Below are 23,119 nucleotides of genomic sequence, written 5' to 3'. Positions count from 1 at the left end.
CTAATGACACGTTTAGTGACTTAAGGTACATGAGTCGAGCCAAGTGATTTACATATTGCGTGTGAAGATGTTTCTCTGGTGCTGTGCGGCATCAGAAGTGAGCGTTTACACACCTGAGGAGCAGCTGGTGACGCTGCCGTCAGGTTGGCGTTCTGCACCGCTGTGCCCGCGGGAAGGCTGCCGCACACGAGTCTGACGGAGGCCGTCGAACGCACATTTCAAAGTGTATTGTTAGGAGTGAAGACACGAGGCAGTGACTGCGTCGCGCCTGCTGCTGTGTCTGCGTTGCTCTGTGTGGATCCTGTAAGAATGCTCAGCGGGAGCACAAGCAAACTGTGGAGAGGAAAATCTAAAGGGAAAGTGGGCGTCGCTGAAATGAGCCGCGATGTCTTTGAGCTCAGCTGGAATGAGCGAGCAGTTCCCTCATCCTGCCGTCGCCGAAGCTGTGGCTTGTTGACGGCCGGGTGTGACCAGGTGAGGGCCGTCCGTCACCTGAGGAGGAGATCTCTGCTACAGGAGATCTCTGGAGGAGGAGATCTCTACTACAGGAGATCTCTGCTACAGGAGATCTCTGGAGGAGGAGATCTCTACTACAGGAGATCTCTGCTACAGGAGATCTCTGGAGGAGGAGATCTCTGCTACAGGAGATCTCTGGAGGAGGAGATCTCTGCTACAGGAGATCTCTGGAGGAGGAGATCTCTGCTACAGAGGATGAGGCCGAACCAGATGGAGCATCTTGCTTTCTGTGACGCTGCTGCAGGAAGTGTGTCTTCTCACTCTTTCTGCTTGGCGAGCTGCAGCGCTCTGCAGGACTGGTCAAAACAGCCGATCACAGGAGGATGGAGCACGCAGCCGATGCATCTGATCTTGGGGGAAGCCGCAATATGTGGAGCCAGATGTCCTGTTGCATCTTTATTTGGCGTGCCGTGATTCTGGACACTGCCGCGCGATAAGTGTGAGGACAGCCGTCACAGCTTACCCGATGTCTGTGGCCGGCTCCGGGGAGAGCGCCATCACAGTGACTCACTGGTCCAGTGAGGTGAGCGTGCACCTGCTCCCTCGGTGAAGGCAGCGTAGTGTTCGGGGTTGGAAAAATCCGCCGTCAAAAAGGAGAAAGGAGGTCACAGCGGCGCCTGCCAGTGGACGTCTCAGAAGTTGCGAGCAGGTTCACGTGGTCTGCCAGCAGCGCCTCAGCAGCAGGCAGCAGTCTGGACCTGTATCATTTATCATCATCAGCATCCACAGCTGCCAAGCCAGATTTCCGGGAAGTTGTGATTGGAGACGTCTAACTCCTTCTTCAGCAGAGACTCTTGACAATCTGCCCAGCTGCCATCTCGTCAGCGTCAACACGAAGGGCTGTGAAGACCTCCGCTTCAGGCTGCAGCTCTCACTCAGGCAAACGGGCACGGAGCTGAGGCCTGAGGGGTCGCGACCCCGTGACACTGCAGAGGCAGCATTCCTGGCTGGGATGAAGGTCAGAGGGAGGGAGAAGCCGATCAGGCCCCGACAGACACCACTATGGACGCTGGAGAAGAAATGGGAGCAGAACTATGTCCGACTGCTGATACATGTCTCAGTGTCGGACAGGAGCTCCTCTGTCGAGCACCGAGGCGCAAAGAGAACGTTTCACGATCGCACATGCACGCAGGGATGGACCCCATAGCAACAACGCCCACAGGCCTGCAGCGCTCTCTTGTGTAAAGGACTGTTTTTCACACCCAGCAGACATCTGAGCTCAGCTCTGCTCCCACTTCCAGCTGATAGTTTTACCCAATCACCTTCATCTTCATCTTCTTTACTTCCTCACATGTTGACTGCTCAGTGAACTTTCTCACCCTTTACATGAGGATGAAGTATTTTCCAGGGAGTCAGAAACCTGTCCAGGTCTTTACTCCTGTTTGCTGACACCTTTAACAAGTCTACTTCAGTCTGGGTGGAGCTCATGATGGTGACCAACTTCAGCCTTTCCTAACCCAACGAGTAACTTTAAAACTACAATCTTTTCTTTCACGCTCTAATGTATATTTCATATTCCTGTGAAAACAATTCCTTCAAACATCTGGATTTATCCAAGCTGTTAAACTAAAATCAGAAACATTTTACGACGTTACATTTGAAATCATCATGAAAGCGTAATCATTTACATTTCGTGATGTGATGGATGCTACCTCCGTTAGCTTCTTTATTTCGGCAAGAGGGACAGTGCTAAAAGTGCAGCTAGCCGTTAGCTAGCTCTCCTCAACACTGACGTGTTGTTGACTATGTAGCATTGTGGAGTGTTTGATAACGGATGTATGTACAGAGACACATGTTGTAACGTGTGAATATGTAAATGAGCATGTAAATGAGATGGTACCGTGACATCAGGTATGTGCTCAGACTCAGACTCGCTGACATCGATCTGGCATTGTGAGCGTACAGGAGGCTTCTCCGGTCCTGGAACCATGTCGGAAGAACTTTCCATCCGACTCAGGGTTGGAAATGTCTGCAAACCAGAACCCCTCATTGACCAGGTGAGCGAGCCAGTCGAGCCGTACCTGTATGAATATGTAGTCATCTTGAACCACCAAAGAGCTGATGTCGATGTATCCTGGGAACGGGTAGTTCCTGTTAGCTTCTGTGCACATTGGAGCTCTGCAGGTGACGTACTGCACATCTGTTGCACAGGGAAACAAACAGAAAACATGACGTTTATGACTCCTGAATGCTTCTCATCGTACAGCTGCAGGATTAATACCTGATCCATACAACGATGTATTGAGAGCGTCTTTGAAAGGTTGCTGTTTTTTCTCAATTATATATATATATATATATATATATATATATATATATATATATATATATATATATATATATATATATATATATATATATATATATATATACACGATGCAGTCTGACATTTTCTCTGACTAATTCACTTATTTTTGTAGCACCAGATGTGTTCTTATCATGTGTAGATACCACAAACAAGCGTCTCAGCCTGTCAGTCACACCTCGATGATATGAGAAAACAGCAATGCTTATGCCTCACAGAGCATGAACATCTCCACCTGCAGCACCTGTAGGGACCTCGCTGCTGCTGCCCTTCACAGTTATATGCTGACATTCAGTGAGTGAAGGAAGAGGAGAAAGGCCATTTTAATCCAGATCCATGCACTGGTTTATTCCAGTGCTGTTACCCTGGCCATGCCTTCTCTCCTCCAGGGGATCATTCCCACAGATGCCTGCTCATCACTGGTGTCTGATGTGTGTGGAGGAGACACTCACTTCCATCAGCTGTATGAGCCTCCATGTGTACCAGGTCTGGCTCCTTGTCCAGGCCGGACACAGACCTTGGAGAGAAGGACACACGTAGAGAGATGCATAACCATACCGTGAATAGAAGGCATGTGAAGAGAGAATAAAGAAGACAGAAGCAGCAGAGAGTTGTCAGCTCACAGGAAGGTGGGAGAGGAAACAGGGAAAAGTACAACAACGGCATTCTGCTCCTGATTTAACTGCATTTCTTTTTACAGTAAATGAGAGTACCAGAATGTTTCCCCATATTCTAAATACCATATTTTAGCAAACACATCCACAGCAACCCAACGCTCTCTGACTGCAAAGTTTTACAATCTGCAGGGTCTCCATCAGGGCAGGTTGCCTCTCTTCCTGACGGCCGGGTATCTCTTCCTGCCTTCTTTTCCCGTGGACGAGTCTGGATGGAGGCAGCGTTCCCACTGTGGAAATATTCCACTTCCCCTGAAGACTAAGGAAGCCGTCGTCTGAATGCAGCCGGCTGGAGGCGGAGCGCAAAGCCGGCAACAGATCGTACACATTATTTAGGATTAAACCACAGCAGCTCCGGTCTATGCAAGTAAGAGTGGATAAGGCCACCGGCAGTCTGCCCCCCCCCCCCCCCCCCCAGAGAGGAGCAATGGCTGCTGTGATGAGTGTGCACTTCAGACAAGGCGCTGCACTGCAGGGGGGCGAGCAGTGACTGGATGAGAAGTGACAGGGTCGTCCCGGATCCATTATTAGTCATAGCTCCTCAAACTGCACGTACGATTCTGTATCTGCATGCGTGCATCTGCAGAAAATAAAAAAACACCTCGCTTTGCTGCTCTAGTTGATGTAAAAATAATAATGTTATACTTCTGTGCAGCAGGCCTGATATGAGCAGGACGCGTGTGAGAAAGGAAGTAGACTGCGACGTGCCCTCGGACGCTGAATGCTAAGTGTGTTCTGGAGGAGGAGATTAATCTCTGCCTGATTGCATCAGAGCGAAGCTGCAGGAATTCAGCAGCATCTCCAGTCACATGATGTGTGAGCCGCCCAAACGCTCAGAACGCAGGAAACAGGTCCTGCATCCTGAGTAAACAAAACTCTGGAGGAGAGGAACGGAGCACAAGACCTGTGTGTGTGTGTGTGTGTGTGTGTGTGTGTGTGTGTGTGTGTGTGTGTGTGTGAGGATGACTCACCAGTAGAATCGGTTTGGTGTGACACGTTCGTGGATGATCTGCCATTTTCTTCCAAAGTCCACCGAGCTGTACAACTGTGGAGACAGAAGCATTGTTCTTGTTAGCGAGGTGGACGTTGGTTCCTCAGCGGCTCCTGAGCGGCTCTTGAGCGGCTCCTGAGCGGCTCCTGAGCGGCTCCTGAGCGGCTCCTCAGCGGCCTGCAGGATCTCCATGTGACAGCGATGGAGGCTGAGGCGTGGTGGATGCTTCCAGGCTCGAGGCCGCTCTGCTGCTGTGGAGCTTTATCTCCACACAGCGCTGAGCTGCTGCACAATGAGCTCACATGTTGTCACAATGTGATGTCTCTACCCCCCCCCCCCCCTACAAATGAGAGATGTGGGTTTTGACAAAGCACATAATGGGAATAATTCATTAAAACCGAAACATGACATTAATAGAGCCACTTTTAGCACGATCAGCACATCCTTTGGTTTGCTTCAGTGGGTTTCAGCCTGAAAACACAACACTGCTTCTTCAGCATCCAATCAATACAAAGGTCCTGCAGAGTGAGCGCACATGGGCGGCACGAGGAGTGATGTATAGCTGCAGTGACGGGAAGGTGTACTGTACGTAGCCACTGGCCCGGTTCCATGTATTAATTATGTGTTCGGATGGGAGAACAATTAATAACGCTGTATTGATGGATGTTGGAGACGCAGCATTCGTGTCCCCAGTGGAGCTCCATGCTAACGGTCCTGTTGTTGCCTTCATCAGTAAAGCTGACACTCGCTCACACACCAGTCACACCGCTGCAAATGCACTCGTCAGACCGGCGAGGGGAACTCTCTCTCCAGAGGCTGAGTTTTCCATCTGCAGGCGACGGTCCAGCAGCTTCCTCCAAACACGGACAGCGAGGGCGCCGATCACGCCGGGGCCGTGTGCTGCTTCTAATTTTAAATTGGCGTGCTCTTTGTATTTCACATATGCGTGTCAAACCCCATCTCCATCACACAGTGAGTCCAGCATGTGATCTTTCCTTAAAGGTGTGTGTGGAGGTCTCGGCCGTGATGCGGCGTGGCAGGAGACCGACGCCTTTATTTCAGTGTCCTGTGCCGTGAAGGCGACAGTCCAGTGTCAGCTGGGAGCAAAGATGTGTCTAACCTTTACGCAGTTGAACAGTCTAAATATGCAGGACCCACCGGCAGCTGGACATTGCAGACTCCCTGAACCTCCGTCATGCCGCTCCCCGCTGGAGCCTTCAGGCGGCGGCGAGTCGCTCATCACTTCGGACAGTGACATATGAAGCCAGCGGGCAGGCTCAGCCTCGCCTCGCTCCATCCATCAGTTCAATGACATCTTAAATTTTAAAGCCTCTGAGCTGTCACAAAGTAAGCTTCATAGTTTCCACACGCGTCCGTAGATCACGAGCCGCCGCCGAGAGAAGAAAAGCAGCAAAAGGGTAGAAGCTCAGATCGTGATTGAGGAATGGCAGAAAACACTCAATGCCTTCAATGTCTTCGTGCTGATGGTGGGAAACATTCGGCCTGAGTTGTGCAACAGGTTGCAGGTAACGAGAGACCGCTGAAGGTTCTGGGAATGACTGCGTGTTGTTCAACATATGAGGAGCGAGTCATTGCAGAGACCAGCGTTTGTTTTCCACAACGGAAATGGGAAGAAAAAAAACTAGAAGATAAAACAAGCAATTAATGAAGCAACTGCTTGTCAACTCATCATCACAGACGTTAAATATTCATCATCACAGACGTTGAATATTCATCATCACAGACGTTGAGCTCAGAGGAACCGAGAGGAACTCCCAGCTCATCGGACCACGAGTCACACCGGCAGGTCTGACTCTGCAGAGCCAAGGAAAGGCCTCCATGGCTCTCCTGTTATTCACCTCCAGCAGGACCTTCAGGCTGAAGCTGATGAACATGAAGACGTTCATACGCAGACGACATCACACGCACAACACACGAGACTCACACCAACAACCTTCTGTTCAGAAAGTTCTCCTACGTTTAGAACCAATGGACTGCTCATAGTCCTGGTATCCCCGGACCCCTCTGCTTATTGCAGACCTGTCATCATCATCATCATCATCATCATCATCATCATCATCATCATCATCATCAATCTCGCCTCCCAAACACATTCATAAAGGAGCTAGAAAGATTTGCGCTTGCGGTCCGCGGCCTCGCCGCCCGCGAGCTCCACCTCATGAACAACTCATCTATTGATTATTACTGTGTGTGTCTGTGTGTGTCTGTGTGTAGAAAGAAGATTAACACAGCAGAACTAAAGTGAAATGAATGATGAACAATAAGAATAAGATCTGGGTTGACACACAACACATTTCATGTTATCTTTCACTTCCTGTAGAGCTCAAATTACTTCATTTCCTGTTTTGTCTTTGCTTCTTTTATTGTGCGACATTTGTGTCTTTTTCTCCACTAAACAACATTCATAATAATCCAGCTCGCTCTTTTCCTCAAAGGACATCAGCTGTTTTATGATGTGGACATGACGACCTCTTCAGGTTATCAGTAATAACCTGAAGAGGTGACAGCTGCACGTCGAACAGGAGAGAACATTAAAAAACACAAAAAACACAACAACATCCGTCACATTTCGTTTTCTTGTTGACTAATTCTCAAATTATCAAAATGGGACTAAAACTAATGTCATTTTTTTATCAGAAGACTAAAACTTTAAATTAGGTGAAACAAACGATGCTCAGAAGAATATTTATGAGTTTATACGACATGCATGTGCAATATATATTTTTTTAGACAGTTAATAGAACTATATTATAACAATAATAATAATAATAATATGCTAGTAAAGCTAAGTTATGAAAACATGAACATCAACATAGGGAACTATCATCTTTTCCCAAAGTGCCAGTAATCTTCTAGTTTCAGTAATAATTCATATGAATGGAGTCAAAGCCAGAAGTCTTCCTCTGCGGCTCAGAGCCGATGACGCTCTGTGAGGCGACCAATCAGAACTCGTCTCTCCGTCTCTCTACTTCAAGCATCCTGCAGGCAACGGAGCAGGTTGTGTCACCACGTGGACCGCACAATGTTGTGTAGAAAGACTGTTAAACATTGTGTCGCCTGAACTTGAACTTGACATGAAACATCTGCAGGAGGAAGTTAAATTAATCAAACAGACGGAACTCAAACCAGAAATAAATTGATTCAACCTCCAGTTTCTCAAAAGAGAGTTTACACATCAACTATTAAATATTCATTTCATCATTTTCCCTTTTTAGAGACGTGTGTGACATGTTTGAGGAAAATGAACATGGAGTTGCAACCAAAGCACCTGAAGCCTTTTGGAAGTGTCCTTCAGTCAGACAGGCCGACTGAGTGCTGCAGTGGAGCCGTTAGATGCCTTCAGACGCTCTCTCAGCCTGCTGGTGGCGTTCTGCTGCAAACTAGCACACGCTAGCTGTTAGCTGTTAGCTACGGTAGCATGCACCACATCCAGCACTTGTCACCAGCTCCAATAACAGCCGTGATGTCGCTGCCTCCCGGTGAGCCGCACAAACCGCCTGCAGCCAAACAGGAAGGGAACGCCAGCCCATCATGCTCAGAGCCCATGATGCAATGCGGCGCACCTGCACAACCAAATAGTGACGGGAGGCCGACGCGGGGCGGTCCCTGACCCTGCTGACGCTGGTTCTCGAGGGCTTTCACCCATTACCAGACGCACCACGCTGCTCCACCCGCTCATCTCGCCATCCGACACAACAATGTCCTCTACTGACGTCCTGCAGGAGTGAAGCGACAGATGGGTTTTACTGGTAAAAGAGGATGAAACTGTCTCTGCTAGTTTCCCATCGCAGCAGAAACGACGAGACATGAAGCTCTTCAGACTAACGGTGATCCGTCATGTGACGCATCACATTCATGACATCATCACCTTCAAGGCAATAGCATGTAGCTATAGCATTATGAGCCCTGGATTGTATCTGTCCACGCTGTGACACGTACAAACCATTGCATTGGTCCTGACCATCATCATCATCATCATCATCATCATCATCATCATCACCACCATCATCATCACCACCATCATCACCATCATCATCATCGTCATCATCACCACCACCACCACCACCACCATCATCATCATCACCACCACCATTATCACCATCATCATCATCACCACCACCACCACCACCACCACCACCACCATCATCATCATCATCATCATCATCATCATCATCACCACCACCATCATCATCACCACCACCACCATCATCATCACCACCATCATCATCATCATCATCACCACCACCACCACCACCACCACCACCATCATCATCATCATCATCATCATCATCATCACCACCACCACCACCACTATCATCATCATCACCACCACCACCATTATCACCATCATCATCATCACCACCACCATTATCATCATCACCATCATCATCATCACCACCACCATTATCATCATCATCATCATCATCATCATCATCACCACCATCATCACCACCATCATCATCATCATCATCATCATCATCACCACCACCACCACCACCATCATCATCATCATCATCATCATCATCACCACTATCATCATCATCACCACCACCACCATTATCACCATCATCATCACCACCACCACCATTATCACCATCATCATCATCACCACCACCATTATCACCATCATCATCATCACCACCACCATTATCACCATCATCATCATCATCATCATCATCATCATCATCATCACCACCACCACCATCATCATCACCACCATCATCATCATCACCACCACCACCATCATCATCATCATCACCACCATCATCATCATCATCATCACCACCACCACCATCATCATCACCACCACCACCACCACTATCATCATCATCATCACCACCACCATCATCATCATCACCACCATCATCATCATTATCATCATCAGCATCATCACCACTACTACCACCATCATCATCATCACCACCACTACCACCATCATCACCACCACCACCACCACCACTATCATCATCATCATCACCATCATCATCATCACCACCACCACCACCATCATCATCATCATCACCACCATCATCACCACCACCATCATCATCACCACCACCACCACCACCACCATCATCATCATCATCATCATCATCATCATCACTACGACATACTCCTTCAATTTCAGGATTTTAACTTTGAAATGCCAGTTTGTTAACATCATTCTTTGATGAATACATTGAAGTGTGTCGTATGTATGTCTCTGTATTAATTGTTGGGTGATTTTCCTGTTTCTCTGCAGTCATTGATGAACAATTCTATTGTTGCTGATGCAGTTCATCAAACTGTGCAGCTGGACATGCAGCAGCAGAGTGAAACCCAGACAACAGCCTGTCTGCTCCTGAGGGGAAACAGCAGCATCTGGCGAGTGAAGGTGCATTGTTGAACCAGCGCTGAGATCAAAAGCCTGATGTAATGATGCATGACTGTTTGCAGTGGAGGCGTCAGTGTGATAGGACGTTGTGGCTTTGATGGGTTTCAGGCTGTGATTGTCTGTATTGTGACGAGTTGAGGTGAAAAACATCACACCTTTACCAAAACATGCATGAACGCAGACACAATGAAGGAAGCAATCAAAAGGCCCTCGTGAGGCGTCCGGTTGAGATTCCCGTTGCTGATATTTCTGCTTCCAGCGGCGTTGAATGGAGCTCCATCAGTGTGTGCACGGCATTAGAAAATCACAATTAAAGATTCAACAGCAAGAGCAAATGGCTGTTGCTCCAGAAAGCTCTCAGCAGCTTCACGGGTCGGCTCTTTGTTGGAGAGAAGTTCCATTAAAACGATGCAGATTGTTCAGGCAGAAATCTCACAATCTGGAGAAATAAAAAACAAACTGTCTGCATGACGAGACAGAACTTCATGATAGTGAAATAACTGTTTCTCTGCAACGGCGATGAATCATTCCAGACGTCTGAATCGTTTCCTGGTTGGAACCAACCGAGCGAGAGCTTTGTGGGCGGGTCCAACAACAGAAACGTAGTCTGTGTTTGACAGTCAGAAATAACTATTGACTCCAAAACAGCCCACAAGCCAAACAAGAGTACTTATTAATGATACATGAGGTTCTTCACAGCACGATGGAGGACACCTGGTGGCTTCACCTGCTCGGTACGGACACGACGGAGTTACCAGGAAGACATCTCCACATGCCGCCGCCTCAGAGTCTCATTCAGAGTCTGTCAATGAGCCAAAAGGACGTGAAGACGAGTCATGTGACCAGGAAATGAAACAGGTGAGAGGAGGCGAGAGCGTTCCCTGCTGAGAGATGCTCTGCAGCGTCTCAGGTGCTCTTCCTGTGTGGTCCATGTGAGGAACACTGCAGCAGCAGCAGCAGCAGCAGCAGCAGCAGCAGCAGCAGCAGCAGCAGCAGCAGCAGCACTAGTAGCAGCAGCAGCAGCAGCAGCAGCAGCAGCAGCAGCAGCAGCAGCAGCAGCATCGCTCTCTGCAGACACCCAGAGAAGCTGCGTGCTTTAAAAGCATCAGAGCAGCAGCTCCACCGACGCATCCCAGTCCTGAAAGAAGAGTCAAGAGCTGGGAGTTATGGAAATGATAACTGCTGCGCTGCAGCGCCGCGTGTCCCACACATGTGCTATAAGTCACTTTCATCACTGCTAATGAAGTCTCCTCTAAATTCTTGATGCATCTGTGTACGGAGCTCTGAATCAAACTGCTTGTGTTGGCAGATCCCATACGGGCAGGTTTCAGTTTATGGAGCAGTACGGTGATCCTATAGCGTGTAGGAAGGTTATGCAAATGAGCCGTCTGGATCCTTCTGAAAGAGCCCACGAGGACGCGAGAGCATGAACGCATCGCTGAGATAAACAAAGGACTGACATGAAAACGAAGCCGCTGGTTTCATGATGTAAACCTTCTTTGTTTGGTGGGAGGACGAGCTGCTTCTCTTTGTTTCACTTCTGCGTAAACTGGAAATCTGTGATTGGTTCAAAAAACACGTCAGCGTCATGAAGACAAAACTATTCATCATTTAACCAGGAGAACAATCAGGTCAGCAGCATCTCTATAAAACAACCATTTCCATATTAATGACCAGACAGCACAAAGACCCAGAGTTCATTTGCAGGACGTATTTAGATCCTTTACAATTTATTTCAGACTTTATTGTGAAATATAAAGCCATAACACTATTTCTGCATATTGTAATTCAAGCGGCACCTCGAGGGAGGAAGTTTAATTTATTTTTAAAAGGCCAAGATTAAAAGACATAAAACGACGTTCTGTGAAGCTCTCGCATCGTCAGACTCGCTGTTTGTGTCCTGCTGGTTGTCGCTCTGCAGACTTCTGGATCCTCTGAAGCTCAGCAGGTGCAGAGTCCAGCGTTCAGCTCCGTCCTGAAGGATGGAGGCTGGTGGGAGATGTTTGCCCCGCGCTGCCCGACGCCGACCGCACACCAGAGGAGGTACGAGGAGCTGAGAGCAGCTCCACGAGAACGAGACGACATCGAGCTGACCGACAGCGTCCAGAGACGACCGATCAGCTGCATGGAGACGCTGTGCAGCTGCTGAGATAACCTGCAGAGGAACTACGACCATGAGGAGCAACTAACTTCACCAGACACTTGTTATAAAGTCATTTATTCCAGTTACTCAGCTCAGAGTCTCTCAGTGTAATGATACAACTCCTCAAACACAAAGTAAAGTCACCTCACACGTGTTCTCATGTGCATGACTTAAGTAAATGTACTTAGTTACGTACCAACAGTGAAGGATCAGGTGCTGGATGATGACATGAAGTACTTACTGTACATACAGTCAATATCATTAGAGATCAAAGCTTTCCAATGAACAGACGTCAGAGACAGTGTGTTATTACATTCCACAGTTATTGAGCCCCTGGTGCTATTAATGCCCTAACAACTGGCAATTAGTGACACAACTCATCCCAGATGGTCCATGTGACCTTTTATCATCTTGTACATGCAGGAAAACAAGCAGAGACACGTTCCACATCATCACAGTCTCATTTAGCTTTTGGGATTCAGGATTCATTTGACTTTATTAAAGATATTCCACAAAGTAAAGAGTGTATTGCAACAGGAGCGCGGCGGTGTTCAACCATTTGTTGCTACATGCGCAACAAATTAAAATATTATCCTGTTTGATTATCAGCGTCAAACACTAATGTGCTCAGTCAAGCGTAACAAATGGATTCCCTGCAGCTTCCTGCTCTCGTTCACGCTGCAGCGCCTCCTCTGGTTCCCTCACCGGCTCCTCGTCACGCCACCGTGCTGCCTGACAGCTCCATGAGCAGCGGCAGCAGCTCACCTGCCGGCAGCAGCTCACCTGCTGGACAGGTGAGCTGCTGCCGGCAGCAACAGAGCCGCTGCCGGTCAGGTGACGTGAGGCCTGTCCTCCTGTTTAAAGAAGCCACACGGCAGCACATTGCTGGGTGTTGGCGTTCAGTATCATCACAACGCAGTGAATTATTATTTAGATGTAAATGACTTCCAGCATGAAAGCTCACACTCTGCTTATAAAATAAAGTAGCTCACTTTCAACTGGCCCTGCAGGCAGTCACCTGTTCTCCCATTAACATGAGTTATACTGTGAAGGGTGAGGCCCGCATGCATGAGAAGGAGCCCTGCTATCCTCCTGTGCTCGCGCTCCGTCTGCATTGTGCTGATCATGTGTTTCTAATTAGAGTCCATTAGAGCGGCGGGGGGGCGGCGCTGCAGCCCGGCGGAGCGCCGCCGAGCTGTCGCCGCTCAGGACGCGAGGCTGAGCGCTAAAGACGCCGCCATCTGGAGAGGACCGGCTGCAGGGATGCACCGCAGCAGCCGAGCAGCCGCGAGGGGATCCGCTCTAATAATGTCATGGATCCATCGGCACAGCCAGGAAGAGCCTTCAGGGGAACGCCACATGGTCACAGTCACTTTCTGACCAATCAGCACGGAAGAGAGACGCCAGCTTTGTGTGTTGGTCATCGTCACACCAGAACAATGCAGACGTTACCATGGAGATCCAAACAGTGTTTAATAACTCTGACTATCAGCAAACCCCCCGGTGCTGCAGCTCCACCAGCAACCAGCCATCACCAGGCCCACGAGCTCAGCTAACGTCCGTCTGCAGCCAGTTAGCTGGTTAGCTGGTTAGCTGGTTAGCTAGTTAGCTGGTTAGCTAGTTAGCTGGTTAGCTGTAGTCCAAGGATCAGCCTAAAGACCGTGGACATGGATGTGTAGGCAGCAAGTTATCACTGGCAGCTACAGCCCGACAGTCACACTGATGCTTCAGGTTCCCATCGGGCGTCACGTTCATCATCATCGTCATCATCATCATCATCATCATCATCATCATCATCATCATCATCATCATCATCATCGTCATCGTCATCATCATCATCGTCATCATCATCTACTTTGGTGTTTCCACTCGTTACACCACAAAGTCTTTCTCCAACATGAACTTCCATCTCAGCTTCAGCCGGTCTGAACATCTGCAGCACGAGTCGGTGACTCTGAGCTCTTGATGCGAGCTGTCAATCAAACACGAGGAGCAGGATTACTGTTATATTTGGTAGATTTGAGCCTCTCCCGTCATTCTTTGAAAAAGCATTTGTTTAACATGTAGAAACGTTTGTCCGTGAGAGCAGCCAGACAGCGGCGTGGTGTCTCATGGAGCATGGGCAGCAGGGCGTGGTCACTGCTCATCACGCGCTGCAGACACAGCTTCTTCAACAGTGAAGACTTTCCTCTGCCTGGCAGCCACTCAGAGGCTGAACGTCACAGGTTTACAGAAGAATCCTGTTCAGCAGGCGAACAGGTATCAGCCGGATTACACCGACGTGACGATGCTGATGCAGAGCATCCTGAAGCAGCTGGTGCTGCTGTGAAATGAACTGAAGAGCTCACCTGAAGGACCACTCACACCAGAATCTATGCACAACAATATCACCCACATTAGGAATGTTACAGAATGGAAATGCTAATTCTTTTTTTATGGAGTAGATGCAAATGGAAAAGCATGAAAGGAAGAAGAGGGGGAATAAATCTTGAATAATGTCTTTCCCCTCTCTCCCTGAACACTTTATTGACTCTGATGTCCCCATTGCACTTCTGAAAACGTTTAGCCGGGATTCAATTCAGCTGGAAATAATTAACAGCATAAATTTGCATCATTAGAGAGGATTAAGTCAAACAACGTCTGCATGTTGCAGGACTGAAGGGACGCCGTGCTCTCAGGTGGGCTTCCTGCTGCAGAGCGGCCGTCACACCAGAGGAACGCTGCGTAAGATCAGGCTGTGTACGTTTGGGTTGTGTAAGTTTGAGTTGTGTAAGTTTGGGTTGTGTAAGTTTGGGTTGTGTATGTTTGGGTTGTTTAAGTTTGAGTTGTTTAAGTTTGAGTTGTGTACGTTTGAGTTGTTTAAGTTTGAGTTGTTTAAGTTTGAGTTGTGTAAGTTTGAGTTGTTTAAGTTTGGGTTGTGTATGTTTGGGCTGTGTAAGTTTGAGTTGTGTAAGTTTGAGTTGTTTAAGTTTGGGTTGTGTATGTTTGGGCTGTGTAAGTTTGAGTTGTTTAAGTTTGAGTTGTGTATGTTTGGGTTGTTTAAGTTTGAGTTGTGTATGTTTGAGTTGTGTAAGTTTGGGTTGTGTAAGTTTGAGTTGTGTAAGTTTGGGTTGTGTAAGAAGTGTTGATGTGTTTGTGGTGTAAAAGCAGCGATGAGGTGAATGTGAGTGACAGCGGCGTTGAGCGGCGTTGGGATCGTCCTGTGAGCCTCTTCTCTCTCAAACACACTATTTATGTGTTTATTTGTGTGTTTTCAGGACGAGAGTTGGAAAGAGGATGACTCCATGCGGACACTCGCTCCCCCATGAACACACAGGATGAGTCCGCCAGCAGGGTCCAGCTTCCTGGAGCTGGACCCTGCTGGCTCCAGGAAGCTGTTGTGGGGAGAATTATGTGCAATATGACGCCGTCATGAATCTACAGTTACATTTCAGATTGAAGTCTGCCAACAGTACCAGACGGACACAAACACTGTTCGCCTGACTGTCTCTCACAGGAGGAACCAGACGTCCAGACTCCAGGCTCACTTTCATAACTGACAGCATTTCCTTCATTTACATGTGTTTTATGTACTAGTGCGTTTCCACGCGTCCTCACTCACTGCGTGACCTCTGAGGATGATGATGATGATGATGATGCTCTGTGAATGCTTCTTGTGTACATGCATACACACTTTCCTCTCCACAATAAACAGGTTTTCACAGGTATACTTTAAGTGTAGACAGTACGCTGGTGTGTGGAACAGGAGGAGTATCTGTGACGTAGTTCAGCAGGATCAGGAGCTTCTGCTTGTAGTTCATTTCTCACACACCTGCCGCTCACTCAGCATGTCCTTCTGTCATTGTTCAGCTGTCAATCATGATGTCAGCTGTTCTGATCAGCTGGTCTCTTCTCTCTGATATCACAAAGACACGGTGACATCTTCATCCTGTCATCCTGCTGCCGTCTGTTTTAAAATAGGATTATCTCTACTTCCCGTATTCTCATGCTGCCATTACCCCTCCACCTCCCCATCTTCATCATCTTCATCATCATCAGCCACCACCAGGTCTGGGCTCCACAGGGATCCATCTTGCTGCTCTCTCTCTGTAGAGTCCAAGCACCAAAGACTCCGTCACATATTGTCTGTTAGTGATGTTCTCTTTTCCTCCGCCGTGGCCTCGCCTCGCTCTGCGTCACAGTTTGACTCACAGGCCGCTGAGCGACCTCCGCATGAGATGAGTTGTGATCGTGACTCATTCCTGCAGGAAGCCTTCAGTTGTGTTACCAATGAAACTTGTTGAGGAACAAAAGACCAAAAGTCTTTCTGGAGCGGCGAGCAGCTCAATGGTGTCACACGGTGAAATGGCTTTGTGGTGTCATGTGTTCACAGACATGAACACATGTCCTGCCAGGATAAAGAGCCCAAACAGGAGACGTCATCACTTCTTCAACAACATCTCCTCCGCTGCAGTCGGTCAGAGTAATTGAGCATCATCACATGAAAGAGCAGAATATGGCACGGAGATGTTATTCTGTGCAGGAGGGGAGTGATGAAGAGCTCACTGGAATGAGATTGGATTTAAACAAGTGCGGCTGCTGTCCTGAGGCCTCGTGATGCTCTCTGAGCGGATAGGTGGAGGCGCCATAACGATCAGACACTTAGTTTCCCTACCGTGCAGATGGATGGGCTCCAGGCCCCTGACGATCATTAGAGGGATTGTGAAAGAAAAAGGGAAATGGGGTCCAGACCATAAGAGCGTGGAGGAGGTGGAATTACACTGAGCTTTTATTTTCTGGTCACACAGCACTTTTAAACCATCAATCTCTGATCCTGTCCTCCCTGTCTGTGCAGTGTGACTCTGCAACGCAAGTCTCCCTCTGACTTCACTGCAATTAGTCCATCGCTGATGTCACAATGTGACACACCTGATGGTGAACAGGTCGCGCCCCGAGGGCAGCCGCTGAAGGAGGAAGCATTTGACACCATGTTGACGGCTGTTGTGTAATAATAATAATGTTTGTTAGACAAACAACCAGAAATAAAGTGTGCAGCGTTGACAAAGGGAGCAACACATGTCCCTCAAAACAACAACCACATCTTCTGCTTTTGCATGATTGCAAAGTGACCCAGAGGGAGCTTCAGGCATCGAGGAACGTCTCTGAACCAACAGCAGCGTTCTACCTCTGGACCTGAAGGAGCGGCTTGAATAACTCATCACATCATTAACGTCAACCAGACGCAGCAGCTGCTCTGGGACCTGAAGGGTTTCAGATCTCTTCCCTTTTTCCAAACCTGGTCCTCCTCTGGCCGATCGGATGACATCACACTCCCCTGAACCTGAGCTGCACGGCCTGGGGCTGTGGGAGGAACACGGGAACCTGGAGAACCCAGAGGGAACCCGGAGAACCCACAGGGAACCTGGAGAACCCACAGGGAACCTGGAGAACCCAGAGGGAACCCAGAGAACCCAGAGGGAACCTGGAGAACCCAGAGGGAACCTAGAGAACCCAGAGGGAACCTGGAGAACCCAGAGGGAACCTGGAGAACCCAGAGAAACCTGGAGAACCCAGAAGGAACCTGGAGAACCCACAGGGAACCCGGAGAACCCAGAGGGAACCTAGAGAACCCAGAGGGAACCTGGAGAACCCAGAGGGAACCTAGAGAAGCCAGAGGGAACCTGGAGAAGCCAGAGGGAACCTGGAGAACCCAGAGAACCCAGAGAACCCAGAGGGAACCTAGAGAACCCAGAGGGAACCTGGAGAACCCAGAGAACCCAGAGGGAACCTGGAGAACCCAGAGGGAACCTGGAGAACCCAGAGGGAACCCAGAGAACCCAGAGGGAACCCAGAGAACCCAGAGGGAACCTAGAGAACCCAGAGGGAACCTGGAGAACCCAGAGGGAACCTGGAGAACCCAGAGGGAACCCAGAGAACCCAGAGGGAACCCGGAGAACCCAGAGGGAACCTGGAGAACCCACAAGGAACCTGGAGAACCCAGAGGGAACCTGGAGAACCCAGAGGGAACCTAGAGAACCCAGAGGGAACCCAGAGGGAACCCGGAGAACCCAGAGGGAACCTAGAGAACCCAGAGGGAACCCAGAGAACCCAGAGGGAACCTGGAGAACCCACAGGGAACCCGGAGAACCCAGAGGGAACCCACGCTGCCACGGGGAGAACATGCAGACTCCACACAGGATCGGGGATCGAACCCCCGGCAGCAGTGAGGTGACAGTGTGCCGCTGTGGTGCATCACAACAGAAACACAGTGACCGTGACGCTGAAGAGCCCGGGGGAGGAACTCTTCATCAGGAGGTCTTCCTCACCCTCCAGGTCCTCGCTGCATCCCTGAGCCTCTGCGGCTCCACAAGAGCGTGTGAGTCCATGCTGCGTGTTCACAACACAACTGAACCACAAATATGAACACACACGTGAAGATGACTCCTCAAGTTTAGAAATATGTGAGGAAAAAATTGGTGAGGAAGACCTCCTGATGAAGAAGCTGGTTGATGAGGTTCCAGTCTCTCAAGAGTTTCTGTGTACTTTACCTTTTGAAACTGTTCCCCTGTGTGGAGGAGTGTTCTGTATTTAATATGGTTTATTTAATATGGTTTATGCATAACCATGAGAGGAATGTCTGAGGCCTAACTGGGTTAAAAGGGATTTTAAGGCAAAAATAGATAAAAGATACAAAAACGACAAATACTGAACTCAACAACTCCCCGACTGTAATTCACTTCAAGGCTGTTCATTGTGGCTGCAGAGCAGCTGCATGACAGAGCGCTGAGTGACGCCTCCATGCTGCTGACGCCTCCATGCTGCTGACGCCTCCATGCTGCTGACGCCTCCATGCTGCTGACGCCTCCATGCTGCTGACGCCTCCATGCTGCTGACTGCTCTCACGGTGCTCTGGAAAACAAACCTCACTGTGATGACGCTGAACCACATGAAGGCTCCACAGACACAACGGAGGAGTCGATGAGCGGCTGATCAGAGACTGTCGTCAGGTCACAAACTGATTATGGATCATTCTGTTCCATAACGACCGTCACACCCCGAGCACGAGGAGAGGAGTGAAGGAAGAGAAGTGAAGGAAGAGAAGTGAAGGCAGAGAAGTGAAGGAAGAGAAGTGAAGGAAGAGAAGCAGCCGCTAGCTTCATAGCTAACGAGAGACATTAAGGTGAAGCGAACACCTGGACGGGATTCTCAAAGCTGGAGTCAGAGGTCAGAGGTCATGGGGTCAGAGGTCATGGGGTGGGTTGACGTTTCATTGTGGATCATCTCAACTCGTCCACTCTCCAACAGGTCTGGACCTGTGTGTCTTTCAGGTCTTTCTAACGGGGTCAAGAGGTCGATCAATGACATCATTGATCACAAACTTACTCTGATTACAAACCGCTGTGGGCGGCAAGATGCTCTCTGTGTTCCCAAGGAGAACAAGAGGAGTGTGATGGCACACACACACACACACACACACACACACACACACACACACACACACACACAGTTTTGTTTCAGTCCCGGTTTGATTTGCTGCTTTAAACCCGACCTCGTTGAGATGAAGTGCACATGTTTTAACATGCGACTGCAATGTTAATCACTGGTTTGTTGGTCTTTGGGTTGTGCTGGTGTTGGGACCTGAACCCTGGAGCCGGCTGCTCAGACCCGGGTTACCAACAGCACCCCAGAACATGAATAAGCAAACGGCTCCGGCCCGTGGATATGATAAAGGGTTTGATTCTGCAGAGTGATTTGAACTCAGCGTGTCACATCGGGTCGGCTCGGCTGCAGCGACAGCGACGAGGGGAAGACACAGCGGGCCGACAAACAAGCTGATAAACAAGCCAACAGACAGATGAACTGATATCTATTCAACTGTCGCAGCACCAACAGAGGACGTCAGCGCGGCGGCCGCGGCAGATAGAAATGAGTTATTTAATAAGAATCTGAGCACGACCCATCAATCTTCATTTGCTCTCATTTATTGGTTTATTCCCATCCCTCTGTTCTTCCCCCCTGCCACACACACACACACACACACACACACACAGTCCCTTTACCTTCACTCTATCTCCCGCACCTGACAGCCATGTTTAGCTTCAGCGAGGAGCTAAAAGTGGGCTGACAGGCCACACAGCTGGAGGAGAGCAACAAAGAAAAGGTTACAACATGATGAAATATCAGCGGCGCTCCTCCAGAACACTGAGAGACCACACAGGCTGGACGCTGAGGGCCTCCTGATCTCTGCGTCACAGCCTGGTCGCACCATCCACGATGCTGCAGAACATCTGTAGGACGCAGCTTCACTCAGTGTTTCACTCATGTGAACCGCAGCAGTCAGTCCACAGGTTAGAGACGGGTTGTGTGTGTGTGTGTGTGTGTGTGTGTGTGTGTGTGTGTGTGTGTGTGTGTGTGTAGGGTCGGGGTCAGGTGGGAAGTTGACATTTCATTCTTGGAGAGCAGAGGACAAAGCAGCCTGGACTGGATGCTGAAAGGTTAGACCTCCTTCAGCCGCTGAATCCTAAACACGTCCAGAGGACAGCGAGTGTTTACTCAGGCAGACGAGACCTGCATGCAACAAGACATCCCACTCTGGTATGCGCCGCCGCACGCTAGCTAGCGCCGCCGCATCATGGAAGTTAGCAAACTGGCCGGGCGGCATGGGTGGTTTAATTAGTTTGTGTTGAGATTAAGCTGTCGTCTCTTTGCAGCTGTCTGTGCACACTCGGCCTGAACACTGGACCCGTCACGTCTGCAAAGACCAAGTGGGTTGCAGTTTGGTGGGAAGTGAAATCCTTCATGTTTTTGTCAATGTCATGAACATATCAGCGCTTCAGAGCCGCGGGACGCATCTTTTATAAATGTACTTCCACTCACACTAAGTTGAGTCGGTGGTCCTTCAGAGCAGCCCAGAAAACTTCTGCATATGGACTGAACATGTCCGGTCAGAGCGGACCTCAGCGTGACCTCCAGGCGTCTGGCAACACCACATCTTCTCCAGGTGGAGTCCACTGCTCCGCTCATGAAGACAATGAATGGAGCTGAGATAGTTCAGTGAGTAGACTCTGACTTTAACACAGTCACTCTGTGAAGGACTCAGTGCACTTTTAGTGATTGTGTTTCCGCAGCAAATAAACAAGTGATGACATTTCCACAAGTGAAACCTCACTTCCAGCCTCGGCAGCTGAATGCAGGTATTACATTTTATTGTATTTTAATGAAACTTCAGAAAAACAACAACACTGGTTCTCGTGGTGTCGGTGAGTGAGAAGTCTGATCTCCACCGAGCAGCAGAACGTTTCCTCCGCTTGCTGTCGGCTTGGCAGCACCTCCATCTGCTGTTGTGACAACGGCGTGACATCACATCTCTGCTATTCCATCAGAACAAGTTCTCCATCTGCTCTGCCGCTGCTTGCCATGTAGCCCACCGTGCTCCTCTGTATCCATAATTTCTCTTTGATTTCTCCTTCTCGGTTTCATCCCGCCAGATGCAACAAAACCACGATCAGGCACTTCCTGCTGAATGGAGCCTCGCTTGACCTGCTGTCATCGCTCTCTCTCTCTCGTCCTAGCGCTCCACATGGGCGTCCACGAGGCAACATGGACGCTGCTTCCACGCCACGTCTGCTGCTCATCGGTGCTCTTGAGTTTGGCTTTTCTCTGCCTGTGCATCTTCACTACATTGGTTTGGACCCGGACTAATCCGCCGGTGCGTTTTTGTCCTCTGTCATGCTAAGTGCACTTCTCCCCCGTCCAAAACGAACCTGCCAGAGACGGCTCCCCGTGATCATTGAGTCATGATCTATTGGATTATTACTGTTTGACTCTGAGCCATCCATCACCTGTCTAATGGCATTAATCTTCCCGTCAGCAGGCCAGGGCAGAACATTGGCTGCATCCCGTATGTGTGGACTTCACACTCAGTAAAACATCTGCAGCATGGAGGCGGCTCTCTGCTCCGACAGCCTCGGCCTTAATGGCTGGTTGGAAATACAAACACACAAATGCAATGTTTGCTTTGACCTACGGGTTTGTTGCGTAATGCAATTGCAGCGCGCCGGGAACACATTAAAGGTCCGTGTGGAGGACTCTTCATGAGCTGAGAGCTGAACTATGACAGCCCTGTCCCACTCAACGGACACGCGTGCACATACACACCGAGCTTCTGGAAAGTGCACGTTCCTTTATTTGCTGCTTGGGTTCTAAAGGAAACGTGTGTGTGTGCGTGTGCATGTGTGCGTGTGTGTGTGTGTGTGTGCGCGCGCGTGTGTGTGTGTGTGCGTGTGTGTGTGCGTGTGTGTGTGTGTGTGTGTGCGCGCGTGTGTGCGTGTGTGCGTGTGTGTGGAGGAGGCGTTCAATGTGTCAGTGCTCAGCCTGAGTGTCTGCAGGCCGGATGCAGGAACACACCTTCTGCTGCTCTGAGGTGTGTGAGGTGTGTGAGGTGTGTGAGGTGTGTGAGGTGTGTGAGGTGTGTGAGGTGTGTGAGCAGTGTGAGGTGTGTGAGCAGTGTGAGGTGTGTGAGGTGTGTGAGGTGTGTGAGGTGTGTGAGCTGTGTGAGGTGTGTGAGGTGTGTGAGCTGTATGAGCTGTATGAGCTGTATGAGGTGTGTGAGGTGTGTGAGGTGTGTGAGGTGTGTGAGGTGTGTGAGGTGTGTGAGGTGTGTGAGGTGTGTGAGGTGTGTGAGCTGTGTGAGGTGTGTGAGCTGTGTGAGGTGTGTGAGCTGTATGAGGTGTGTGAGGTGTGTGAGCTGTATGAGGTGTGTGAGGTGTATGAGGTGTGTGAGGTGTATGAGGTGTGTGAGGTGTGTGAGGTGTGTGAGCTGTGTGAGGTGTGTGAGGTGTGTGAGCTGTATGAGGTGTGTGAGGTGTGTGAGCTGTGTGAGGTGTGTGAGGTGTGTGAGGTGTGTGAGGTGTGTGAGGAGAACAACAGGTGCCTGTCAGACTCATCTTTACAGCGTAAAACCCAGAAATATCAGCAACAGATGTATTTGTGACGGAGCTGAAACCAAATCATTTAAAATGCATTGAATATGTTTGAGAGGTGAGAACGCTGACAGCGTTGTTCCAGCATGTAACCCTCGCAGTCCTGAAAGCACTCAGGTGTGTATCAGCTGTGTGAT

General features: G+C 49.3%; 1 protein-coding gene across 1 annotated transcript in view; it reads right to left on the bottom strand.

Annotated features, from left to right (window-relative positions):
• Positions 1-23,119, bottom strand: part of sorcs3a (sortilin related VPS10 domain containing receptor 3a) — a 196,481-nt gene that overhangs the window by 48,889 nt on the left and 124,473 nt on the right. Inside the window, exons 5-7 of the mRNA XM_068596421.1 lie at positions 4,464-4,537; positions 3,271-3,335; positions 2,538-2,656 (exon numbers count right to left, since the gene is read on the bottom strand). Of these exons, the coding sequence (XP_068452522.1) occupies positions 2,538-2,656; positions 3,271-3,335; positions 4,464-4,537 (258 nt within the window). The remainder of the gene's footprint in view (positions 1-2,537; positions 2,657-3,270; positions 3,336-4,463; positions 4,538-23,119) is intronic.

The sequence above is a fragment of the Clinocottus analis genome, unplaced genomic scaffold (assembly GCF_023055335.1).
Source record: "Clinocottus analis isolate CAN_PGR_092001 unplaced genomic scaffold, fCliAna1.0.p SCAF_37, whole genome shotgun sequence".
NCBI lineage: Eukaryota > Metazoa > Chordata > Actinopteri > Perciformes > Cottidae > Clinocottus > Clinocottus analis.
The sequence above is the reverse complement of the archived record's forward strand: the minus strand, read 5'-3'. Positions and strand labels throughout refer to the sequence as shown.